This window comes from Mobula birostris, chromosome 4 (assembly GCF_030028105.1).
Source record: "Mobula birostris isolate sMobBir1 chromosome 4, sMobBir1.hap1, whole genome shotgun sequence".
NCBI classification, from domain to species: Eukaryota; Metazoa; Chordata; class Chondrichthyes; order Myliobatiformes; family Myliobatidae; genus Mobula; species Mobula birostris.
The window spans coordinates 10,434,416-10,447,734 of record NC_092373.1 but is presented as its reverse complement, the minus strand read 5'-3'; the positions used below and the strand labels follow the sequence as shown (position 1 = coordinate 10,447,734).

The 13,319-nt window shown below is 42.0% G+C and overlaps 1 protein-coding gene across 1 annotated transcript in view; it reads left to right on the top strand.

Moving 5' to 3' along the window:
* LOC140196976 (vomeronasal type-2 receptor 1-like) overlaps positions 1-13,319 on the top strand; it is a 53,033-nt gene that overhangs the window by 13,645 nt on the left and 26,069 nt on the right. Inside the window, exons 4-5 of the mRNA XM_072256912.1 lie at positions 558-1,391; positions 3,204-3,431. Of these exons, the coding sequence (XP_072113013.1) occupies positions 558-1,391; positions 3,204-3,431 (1,062 nt within the window). The remainder of the gene's footprint in view (positions 1-557; positions 1,392-3,203; positions 3,432-13,319) is intronic.

The following is a 13,319-nucleotide window of genomic DNA, read 5'->3' as shown; positions in this document are numbered from 1 at the left end:
ATTTTGTTCGATTTCGCTGTTATAGAACATTGACGACAGAATGTAGAACATAACGGTTTAGGATCAATCCCTTTTGCAGAATGGTGTTCCGCTGAACGAATTTAACTATTACTTCAACGCCGAACTAAACTACTACCATATGCATTTGTGCTGTGTCCATATTACTACGTTCTATGCACATTTTATTGCCCAAGAATCTAAAATGCGTTGCCTCAGTTACCTGCGCTACCATCCCTTGTCAACGATTGCAGGCATTCTCGCGTTCTGCATTAAAAATGGTCGGCAAATCTAACAATGCCCCTCGCAGCTTAAATGCCTGCCATCTGGTATTAGAGTTTTAAACATGTAATATTTATCTTACCGAAGCAATAACTAAGTAATTTTTGGAACGTTCTAAATTATATCTGCAATTACTGTTATATCTTTTGTATATTCGTATTGTATATTCAGTATTAGAGTTATGTAAAAACAAAATGATTCAACGAAACGAGAACGGTATATTAGTCACTTACAGTTACACATCTGACCTAGGTATTGATCTGATTACTTCTTTGTAGGTTAGTTACTACTCCACTTGCTCCTGCCTCAGCGATAAGAGAGAGTACCCCACTTTTTTCAGAACTATCCCAGGCGACCAGTACCAGTCCAAACTTCTCGCTGAACTTGTGGGAACTTTTGGTTGGACATGGATTGGAACCATTAGAAGTAATAGCGATTATGGTAATTTTGGAATGCAGGGATTTGTAGAACATGTGAGCAACTTAGGGGTTTGCATTGCCTACTCTGAGTCATTCTACAGGACGGACCCGGCAGAGAAAATCACTAACGTCGTCCAGGTGATTAAACAGGCCTCTACTAAAGTGGTAGTGGCCTTTGTTGACAGTGGTGAAATGCGAATTTTATTGAAAGAGATTTGGCGTCAAAATGTAACCGGTATACAATGGGTCGGAAGTGAAGCTTGGGTGACAAGAAACTTTCTCCCGGCTGAAGAAAGTGCAATTTATCTCACCGGGACAATTGGTCCGGCCACCCGAAGGATCGAGATAGATTTTCTCAGAGATTATCTGCATAACGTCCATCCTTCAGACTTTCCAGGCAATGATTTGGTGACGGAGTTTTGGGAAAATTTATTCATGTGCTCTTTTAGCACAGACAACAAGTCGAGCTCGGGGAATTTTCTAGTTCAAAATCGGCAATGCACAGGGAAGGAACAGATGGAAGGGATAGCAAATAGCTATCTACCGCCGATCATGGACGGGAGTTCTTACCACGTGTATACAGCGGTCTACTCCATCGCTCACGCACTCCACGACCTATTAACCTGCGTCGAAGGGGATGGACCGTTTATCAACAACACATGCGCGCATATTGCAAACTTCGAGCCCTGGCAGGTAGGTCTGTACTTCATTTAAAAAAGGAGGCAGCTAATTGACAGCAGGGAGAGTTTATAATTAATATCTGTCGATTTTTTTCTAGTACACTAGAATACCATTGCACAGTACAGGCCCTTTGGCCCTCGATGTTGTACCAACCAATATATTCCTTAAAAAATGTTCTAAACGCACACTACCCCGTAACCCTCTATTTTTTTTTCATCCATGTGCCTGTCCAAGAGACTCTTAAATACCCCTAATGACTTAGCCTCCACCACCATCCCTGGCAAGTCATTCCAGGCTCCAGGCTCCCATAACTCTCTGTGTAAAAACACTTACCCCTGATGTCTCTTCCACATCGTCCTATACTGAGGTGACCAGAATTGAACACAATACTCTAAGTGTGGTCTCACCACAGATTTGTAGAATTGCAACATGACTTCTCTACTCTTGAACTCAATTCCTCTATTAATGAAGCCTAGCATCCCATAGGCCTTCTTAACTATCCTATCAACCTGTGCAGAGACCTTGGGGGATGTATGGATTTAAACCCCAAGGTCCCTCTGTTCGTCCACACTCTTGAGTAACCGACCATTAACCATGTACTCAGCCTTCTGGTTTGTCATTACAAAATGCATCACCTCACATTTATCCGTATTGAACTCCATCTGCCACTGCTCTGCCCAACTCTGCATCCTGCCTCCTCTTGTAACCTTCGACAACCTACAGTTCCATTCACAACTCATCTAATCTTTGCGTCATCCGTAAAGCTACCCACCCATCCTTCCGCCGCTTCATCCAGGTAATTTCATGTGCGGGTAATCAGCCACTGACAACTATCAGCAACGAATCATACTTGTGTGTCAAAACCTCTATTCTCAGCAGGTGACTCAAATACATAGCATGCCAATCCGTTAATAAATTTTGAATAGTGCAGCTTACGAACTGAAAAGTAAACTCCAACAATAACAGCGTGATCACGCTTCGATCATTTGCCGAGGGTGTTTGCTGAAGGATAAAGTTTAGCCAGGGTACTGGTGCACATTTCCTGCTTTCCGTCAAGGGCATTCTGATGAATTTACTCCTGTATATTAGCTGGTGGTGATATATTCTTGTATGGTCAGGGTATGTAGGGATGAAGAGAGACCACAGGAGAGTAGTGCTAAGAGAATTAGCAATGATGAAATGGCGTATTAGACGTTGGAACGTAGGGCATAATTCTGCTTCAAAATCTTATGTTTTCCTTCTTTCAGTAAGTAGAGCTGTCTCGAATTTACTCTTCTATATTAGTGATAGGGAGGCACATTGTAACACAATGTACATTGAAGAAAGTTGCATTCCTTCGGTTTTGCAGTGGCCTGGAGGTCATTTGTGTCTCCACCTTCTTTCTACAGCCTAGAGCTTTTTTATTCAATGATCATATCTGGGGATGCACGGCAATTATAGTATTCCATAAACACTCTTCACCCTCCGTAGAAACTCGTACGTTACACTACTGACCCGTATCTATCATCAATCCCGAAAAACAGATTACTGGAAGAACTCACCGGGTTCAGGTATTATCTGTGAAGGGATATGGACTGTAAATCCAATTCCAAATAGATTTCAGCCTGGCCTGCTGAGCTTCCCGAGTAGTACTTTTTAAAAACGTTTTTCACATCATAGTTTTTACTCCAGATCCGATTTTCGGCAGTCTCTAATATACGTCACTTCTTTTGTGGTAGATTCAACTGCAGCACCTTCAAATCAGTTACATTCATGGCAAATTTGAAAGTCGTGATCCGAACGCACGACACAGAGATAAGCCTCTATTGTTTCCTTACCCCCTAGATGGTGAACTACCTCCGAACCGTGAATTTCACAGCGAAGAGTGGAGAAGCCGTATATTTTGATGAAAATGGTGACCCAGTTCCAAGATATGAATTCGTGAACTTACAAACGAATTTGAAAGGCAGCGTTGACATAGTAAGAGTCGGATATTATGATGGCTCGGCTCCGGCAGGGAATGAGCTAACGCTGAATATCGGAGATATCATGTGGAGCACGACCGGAAATACGGTATGATTTTTTAACCATGCATTTAAAGCAAGCGAAATGGAAAACACCCGGTATATGGTTGGTATTATAGAAACAGATGTAACTTGTCATTTTCTGGCTAACTGCAATGTAAACTGCAGTCCGCACACTTCAGTTTGCTTTCTTAAGCGCTTAAAAGAACAACTGAAAAGCTTATTTAAAGACATGGGCCCAAGATTAGATGTTCGGATCGGTTGGCCAGTTGGATAGTACCGAACAAGGGGAACCAGTCAATGAGGTAAGTCGCTCGTCAGTATAAACTATGTGCATGGACATTTCTGTTTTCAGATGTTCGTGAATCTCCGGGATTCTCGGCCCCCGTGAACAGTGAAGAACACATAGTGAATTACGTTTAATTAGGTGTCGAAAGGAATTGAGAGTGAAGCGGAACTGTCACAAAATGGGAGGTGAGCCGAGCGTAGCACGGTCACGTTCAGGCTGAATAATGGAAAAGGCTCGTGGCACCGAACGGGCTTGCCTTATATCCTTATGTGCTTATGTGCATGTGCATCCAATTTCACTTCCTACAGCAATATTTACTAATCTTAAAATAATGTTTCCTAACACTAATTCAGTTTTCGATAGCCATAGACAAACACAATTTCAGCTCAACTAGACTGTAGAATAGTCTGCACTAGTCCCATGGAGATGAACCCGGGCCAGAGTCCTCCAAGATCCTACCAGACATTACTTATTCAAAATTTCTATTAAATGTTGAAATAAAAGCATGCATCCAACACTTTCGCAGACAGCCCGTTCCACTCTCTCGCCAGTTTATCTGTGAAGAACTTCCCAGTCATGTTCCCGTTAAACATTTCACCTTTCTTCATCAACCCATGACTTCTACTTCTAGTTTCAATACTATAAGGGTGGGATATACAGACACAAAAACGATGGAAACTACTACACACAGACGATGATATCCGGATTTCGAAATCACGAATGGTTCGGCTCAATTAAGTAAATAAGGACTAGTAACTTATCTCAGTTCAATACATCGCCAAGTTCAGAATGTAAACTATTCTATAATTCTGTACCAGTGTTCATATCAGAATTTAAAAAAAAAACAGGTTTGCTTTAAGCAATATTATTTGCAAAATTATTAGATGTCGTATAACGAAGTAAAATAGAAGGTACAATCACACCGGCAACAATCATATGAGAATAGGGCACATGGTATTTCGAGCCTGTGCAAATATTCAGGCTCATCATGAATGGTATATCTGGCCTCAACTCATTCTATGCCAGTTCCCGTTCACCCTCAATTCCTATCGAACATCTGTCTCATTCTATCGTAAATGCATTTTATGATCTGGCTTCTACCACATTAGGGAGCGAGGAATCCAGAGATTCAACATGATCTGAAACAAGAAAAATGTTTGAAATAGTCAGCGTCATACTTCGTTACTGTTTCCTTTCGTACGATACATTCAAACTGCACAAACGATCTCAACACCTTCACGTTGACCTCGATTTTTAAAATAATAATAACATACCCCGGTCCTCTAAATCTTATGAGAACTTACCAAACTGTTAATAGTGCATTTTACATTGCATTCTTGTCAATAATCGCTTATATCTGCATAATATAAAGACAGAGGAGACAGTAGCACAGAAACACCCTCTTCCAGCCATCTGGTCCGCTTCGAAACAGTAATCAATCTTAACTTGGACCATAGCCCTCAATAACCAATAACCAATCCATCCATGCATCTATCGAAATTTCACGAAGATGCCGATATCTATCCCCCATCCACCAGTTACGTTGCTGACCACCCACCCACTCAGTAAAGAAGTTCACCTCATGTTCCCCTTAAACATTCCATCTTTCGCGTTAAACCGTGACCTCCCGTTTTAGTCTCACTGAAACTCAGTGGAATAGGCGTGTTTGCATTTACCCTATCTATGCCACTCATCACCTTGTGTACCTCCATCAAATCTCTCCTCAAACCTCTACGTTCCAGGAATAAAGTCCTGACCCATTCATTCTTTCCCTACAACTCAGGTCTTGAATTCCCATAGAAATCCTTGTAAATATCCTCTGCACTGAAACTTACTTACATCTTTACTGTAACCATGTGTCGAAAACTGCACACAATACTCCAAGTGCGGCTTCACTAACAACGGAAGCAATTTCAACACAACATTCCTAATCCTTCAATATGTGCGTTGATTTATGAAGACCAATGTACTGAAGGCATTATTTGCGACCCTATTTAAGTAGCATTCAAGAAGTTATGGTTCTGTATTACCAGTGTCCTCTGTTCGACTGCATTCTTCAGTGCTGTACCAATTATGGTGTAAGTGATGGTCCTCCAAAAGTACAATTTACACTAGCCTGTATTAAATTCCATCTGCCATTTTCCGGCCATTTTTACATGTGGTCCAGAAAACTTTGGAAGATTTGACAGTTTTCAGTGCTGTCCACTACACCGCCAATCGTGGTTCCTTTCATATATTTAATAATCAAATTTACCAAATAATTATCCAGAACGTTGATATAACGTTGCACATTATAAGTAACAGACCTACAGTTGGAGAAACGAATATTTACTACCATTCTCTGGTATCTCCCGCGACGCCAACGTCTAATCAATTTATACGTCGTGACTTCCGAGCGACTGAACGTTCTTGATCGACCACCCATATGGGACCTTGTCAGACGCCTTGCTAAAGTCCATATAGACAACATACAGTGACTTGTCTTCAATATATTTCCTGGTAAATTCTTCGAAAATGTATAACATTGGTTAGACCTGAACTACCACGCAGAATACCATGTTTGCTACTCCGAATTTACCCTTCTCTAAATAAATATTTAAATGTCTAGCACCTAGGAGTAAATTCCAATAAATTTCCCAATACTAACATCAGGATCATCGGTCAAACACTTCCTGGCTTATTCACAGAGCATTTTTGAAACATCAAAAACATCTGCTATCGTCCAATCCTTTGGTACACCTCTGCTGTAAAGGGCGCATGCAATTTTATCCTGGGATCTCACATGGAACACTTTATCAGGCTATGGGGAATTAGCCACTGTAATTTGCTTCAAGACAGCGAATACCTCATTTTCTGTACACCTTATAGTTCCGTGACCTGTCTGCTTCACTTCTATTCACTCTGCGTCTATATCCTGAGTAAATAGAGACGCAAAAGATATCCATTTAAATTCTCCCTTATCTTTCTTTTTGGTCCCTGTATAATTATTTTCCTCCCTCTTCTTCCAGAGGACCAACTTTGCCTCATGCTAACCAATTGCTCTTGATATATTTGTAGGAAAACATCATTATCTTTCACCGTCTAGGTGGTGTAACCTCATGTCTTATTATAGCCCTCCTGATTTCCTTCTGAAGTGTTTTTGCAAGTCATATAGTTTTCAAATGCCCTATCTGTTGCTATGTATCTGTACTGGCTTCGTACCTTATTTTTCAAAACATTAATATCGATGAATAGTCAGACCACTGAAAGGATACTCTGTAGAAGTGAACGGGAAACCGATATGGTATGTTACCTCCCAGGTGACAAGGTCAGGGAGGTCTCACAATTGGAGTGGGAAGGGAAGCAGACAGTTGTACCAATGATGTAAAGGAAAAACAAAGATGTCCTGAAGAGAGAAATTGAAAGGAAGGGGAGACAGAGGAGAAACACTCTCCAGGGTGGGAATTGCTACCTGTGCCACGCGACAGTGAGGGTAAAAACAGAAAGATTTGCCCGATCAACGCGTCACTGAGAAGTGGGCCCAAGGGGCAGAGTTTCAGGTGTTTGGATCATTTAGGATCTCTTCTCGGTTAGGTATGATCTGTACAAATAGAGCGGGCTGCACCTTAATAGGTTTGGGACCAATATTCTCACGGGCAGGCTTGTTAAAGGAACTGAGCGAAATACATGTTAGTAGGGAAGTGGTGTTAGGTAAATTGAAGGGATTGAAGGCAGATAAATCCCCAGGGCCAGATGGTCTGCATCCTAGAGTGCTTAAGGAAGTAGCCCAGGAAATAGTGGATGCATTATTGATAATTTTTCAAAACTCGTTAGATTCTGGACTAGTTCCTGAGGATTGGAGGGTGGCTAATGTAACTCCACTTTTTAAAAAAGGAGGGAGAGAGAAACCGGGGAATTATAGATCGGTTAGCCTAACGTCGGTGGGGAAACTGCTGGAGTCAGTTATCAAGGATGTGATAACAGCACATTTGGAAAGCGGTGAAATGATCGGACAAAGTCAGCATGGATTTGTGAAAGGAAAATCATGTCTGACGAATCTCATAGAATTTTTTGAGGATGTAACTAGTAGAATGGATAGGGGAGAACCAGTGGATGTGGTATATTTGGATTTTCAAAAGGCTTTTGACAAGGTCCCACACAGGAGATTAGTGTGCAAACTTAAAGCACACGGTATTGGGGGTAAGGTATTGGTGTGGGTGGAGAATTGGTTATCAGACAGGAAGCAAAGAGTGGGAATAAACGGGACCTTTTCGGAATGGCAGGCGGTGACTAGTGGGGTACCGCAAGGCTGAGTGCTGGGACCCCAGTTGTTTACAATATATATTAATGACTTGGATGAGGGAATTAAATGCAGCATCTCCAAGTTTGCGGATGACACGAAGCTGGGTGGCAGTGTTAGCTGTGAGGAGGATGCTAAGAGGATGCAGGGTGACTTGGATAGGTTGGGTGAGTGGGCAAATTCATGGCAGATGCAATTTAATGTGGATAAATGTGAAGTTATCCACTTTCGTGGCAAAAATAGGAAAACAGATTATTATCTGAATGGTGGCCGATTAGGAAAAGGGGAGGTGCAACGAGACCTGGGTGTCATTATACACCAGTCATTGAAAGTGGGCATGCAGGTATAGCAGGCAGTGAAAAAGGCGAATGGTATGCTGGCATTTATAGCGAGAGGATTCGAGTACAGGAGCAGGGAGGTACTACTGCAGTTGTAGAAGGCCGTGGTGAGACCACACCTGGAGTATTGTGTGCAGTGTTGGTCCCCTAATCTGAGGAAAGACATCCTTGCCATAGAGGGAGTACAAAGAAGGTTCACCAGATTGATTCTTGGGATGGCAGGACTTTCATATGAAGAAAGACTGGATGAACTGGGCTTGTACTCGTTGGAATTTAGAAGATTGAGGGGGGATCTGATTGAAACGTATAAGATCCTAAAGGGATTGGACAGGCTAGATGCAGGAAGATTGTTCCCGATGTTGGGGAAGTCCAGAACGAGGGGCCACAGTTTGAGGATAGAGGGGAAGCCTTTTAGGACCGAGATTAGGAAAAACTTCTTCACACAGAGAGTGGTGAATCTGTGGAATTCACAGTTCATTGGCTATATTTAACAGGGCGTTAGATATGGCCCTTGTGGCTACGGGGGTCAGGGGGTATGGAGGGAAGGCTGGGGCGGGGTTCTGAGTTGGATGATCAGCCATGATCATAATAAATGGCGGTGCAGGCTCGAAGGGCCGAATGGCCTTCTCCTGCACCTATTTTCTATTAAAGCTATTTTGAAGGATTTAAACATATTTTTATTGGAATGGGAGCCGAAGTAAAAGGACTCAGGATAGGACCGAGGATAAAAAGCACAGTTAACGTGCAGTCAGACTGTCAGAAAGGGCAGGAAGACGATAGGACAAAAGTGCAGCAGCAAGGTGAGTATCAGTATAGTAGGCAGTGTAAGAAATGAAGTGGTTAAACTTGTTGCACTTTTACACACTGTCGAGTATAACGTTGTGACCATCACTGAAGCATGGCTGCGGCATGATTGTAGTTAGGAGCTAATTGCACAGCTTTACGCAGTTAGCATTATATCAGAGGGATAGGAAGGTAGGGAGAGGGGGTGCCGTGTCACTGCTGGTAAAGAATAACATCAAATAATTAGAATGAGGTGACATAGAGTCGGAATATGTTGTATGCTTGTGGGTTGACGTGAGAAAATGCAAGGACATAATACCTTGATGGCAGTTGTCCACAGTCCTCCAAACAGTAGCAGGAATGTGGACTACAGATTACCATGGGAAATAGAAAGTGCATGTCAAAAAGTCAACGTTATAATAGCTTTTGAAAATTTCAACATGCAGATTAATTGGAAAAATTAAATTGGTCATGGATATCAACAGAGTAATTTTGTTGAAGGCCTACGAGATGACTTTTTAGGGTAGCTTGTCGCAGAGCCTAGTAGTTGATCAGATATACTGGATTGCGTGGTATGTAATGCACTGGAGATGATCAGGGAGCTGAAGGTACAGAACATTTTTGGATGCAGTGAGCACAATTTGTTTGGGCTCAACATGAAATTTGATAGGGAGAAGGTAACGTTTGACATTGCAGTACTTCAGAACAGTAAAGGAAATCGTAGTCTTATGAGAGAGTATTTGACCAAAGTAGAGAGGAAAACGTTGCTGATACTCATGATAGCAGAACAGCAGTGGGTTGCATTCCTGATGAAAAAGAAAATGAGGGAGGCGCAGGATACATATATCCCATAAATATGAAAATACACAAATGTCAAAATAGTACAACCGTGGCTGACAGGGGATGCCAAAGTTAATGTAAAAGCATTAAATAACATCTAGAACAAAGCACAAAAGTAGAAGAAATATAGAATATTGGGAAGCTTGTATAAACCAACGGAAAGGAATGAAAATAAACATTGGGAGGGAAAAGATCAAACATAAAAGAAACAATACCATGGTGGATAGCAAAAGCGCTTTCAAGTATATATATATATATATATATATATATATATATATATATATATATACACATAAAGTAAAAGAGGGCTGAGAGTGCATATACAACTGCGAGTCCGGGTAAATAACAACGGGGATAAAAAATGACAGATCAACTAAATGAGTACTTTGCACCAGTCAACACTGTGGAAGATATCAGAGTGTGCCACGTGTAAGGGGAGAGAAGTGAGTGCAGTTACTATTATAAGGGAGTAGATGTTCAAAAAGCTGAAAGACCTAAGGGTGCATAAGTCATTCGTACCAAGTGACCTGCGCTCAGATTTCTGAAAGAGATAGCGGTAGAGATTGTGAAGTCTTGGAAATGATCTTTCAAATTATAATTGGCCTCTGGCATGGTCACAGAGGAAAGGAAAATTGTAAACGTCACTCCACTCTTTCTTTTTTTAAGTAAGGGGGATGACAGCTGAAACGAAATTATAGACCAGTTACCCTGACCTCTGTGCTAGGAAAGATGTTGAATTCAGTTTTAAAGGATGAAGTTAGGGAGTATTTATTAACAAAGGGCAAGATAGGACGAAGTTAACGTAGTTTTCTTTAGGGAAAATCTTGCCTGATGAACCTGTTGGAATTCTCTGAGGAAATTACAACAAAGGCTGGTAAGGGGTATGTAAAGGATATAGTATATTTGGTCTTTCAGAGTGCCTTTGACAACGTGCCACATATGAGACATATGAAGTTACTTACCAAATTAATAGCCCGTGGTATTACAGGGCAGTTAATGGCATGGTTAGCGTAGTGGCGGAATGGCAGAGGGCAAGTAGTGGGAATAACATGATTATTTTCCAGTTCGCTGCAGGTGGTTACTTGTTTTCCCAGTGTTGGAACCGCTTCTTTTACGCTGTATATCAATGATTTAGTTAATGGCAGTGATGGCATTGTGGCCAAGTTTACAGATGATACGAAAATTAGTTGGGGTAACAGGTATGCTGCAGAAATTAGACAGATTAAAAGAATAGGCAATAAAATGGAAAACGAAACACCATGTTGGAAATACAGATTTATGCACTTTGTTAGTAGAAATAAAAGTGCAGACAATTTTCTGAACGGGGAGAAAATGCAAAATTCTGAGTTGCAAAGCGGCTTGGTAGTCCTTGTTCAGAAGATTCTAAAGGTTAACGTGCAGGTTGAGTCGGTGGTGAAGAAGGAGAATGCATGTTAGTACTCATTTCAAAAGGTCTAGAGTAGAAGTGCACGGATATGATGCTGATGCTTTATAACGTACCATGAGAATTCACATTGAGTATTATGAGCAATTCTGGGTTCCTCATCTAAGAAACTATTTATTGGCATTGGAGAGGGTTTAGATGGGCTTCAGAAGGATGATTCTGAAATGGTTATCATATGAATAACGTTTGGAAACTCTGGGCCTGTACTCGCTGGAACTATAAAGGATGAGGGGGTATATGATTGAAAACTTTCGAATATTGAAGGGCCGAGACAGAGGAGATGTGGAAAGGATAGAAACATAGAAACATAAAAAATAGGTGCAGGAGTAGGCCATTCGGCCCTTCGAGCCTGCACCGCCATTTATTATGATCATGGCTGATCATCCAACTCAGAACCCCGCCCCAGCCTTCCCTCCATACCCCCTGACCCCCGTAGCCACAAGGGCCATATCTAACTCCCTCTTAAATATAGCCAATGAACTGTGAATTCCACAGATTCACCACTCTCTGTGTGAAGAAGTTTTTCCTAATCTCGGTCCTAAAAGGCTTCCCCTCTATCCTCAAACTGTGACCCCTCGTTCTGGACTTCCCCAACATCGGGAACAATCTTCCTGCATCTAGCCTGTCCAATCCCTTTAGGATCTTATACGTTTCAATCAGATCCCCCCTCAATCTTCTAAATTCCAACGAGTACAAGCCCAGTTCATCCAGTCTTTCTTCATATGAAAGTCCTGCCATCCCAAGAATCAATCTGGTGAACCTTCTTTGTACTCCCTCTATGGCAAGGATGTCTTTCCTCAGATTAGGGGACCAACACTGCACACAATACTCCAGGTGTGGTCTCACCAAGGCCTTGTACAACTGCAGTAGTACCTCCCTGCTCCTGTACTCGAATCCTCTCGCTATAAATGCCAGCATACCATACGCCTTTTTCACCGCCTGCTGTACCTGCATGCCCACTTTCAATGACTGGTGTATAATGACACCCAGGTCTCGTTGCACCTCCCCTTTTCCTAATCGGCCACCATTCAGATAATAATCTGTTTTCCTATTTTTGCCACCAAAGTGGATAACTTCACATTTATCCACATTAAATTGCATCTGCCATGAATTTGCCCACTCACCCAACCTATCCAAGTTACCCTGCATCCTCTTAGCATCCTCCTCACAGCTAACACTGCCACCCAGCTTCGTGTCATCCGCAAACTTGGAGATGCTGCATTTAATTCCCTCATCCAAGTCATTAATATATATTGTAAACAACTGGGGTCCCAGCACTCAGCCTTGCGGTACCCCACTAGTCACCGCCTGCCATTCTGAAAAGGTCCCGTTTATTCCCACTCTTTGCTTCCTGTCTGCTAACCAACTCTCCACCCACACCAATACCTTACCCCCATACCGTGTGCTTTAAGTTTGCACACTAATCTCCTGTGTGGGACCTTGTCAAAAGCCTGCTGAAAATCCAAATATACCACATCCACTGGTTCTCCCCTATCCACTCTACTAGTTACATCCTCAAAAAATTCTATGAGATTCGTCAGACATGATTTTCCTTTCACAAATCCATGCTGACTTTGTCCGATCATTTCACCGCTTTCCAAATGTGCTGTTATCACATCCTTGATAACTGACTCCAGCAGTTTCCCCACCACTGACGTTAGGCTAACTGGTCTATAATTCCCCGGTTTCTCTCTCCCTCCTTTTTTAAAAAGTGGGGTTACATTAGCCACCCTCCAATCCTCAGGAACTAGCCCAGAATCTAACGATGTTTCCCATTATGGGGTAGTGTAGGAAAGGAAGGTACATCCTCGAGATAGAGGGACGACAATTTAACAAACAGAAGCGGAGAAAATTTCTTTAGGTCGAGAGTGATGAATTTATGGAATTTGCAGCTGTGGAGGCCAGGTCGTTTTCATATAATTAAGGAAGAGATTGGCATGATTAGCCCTGCCATCACAAGTTAC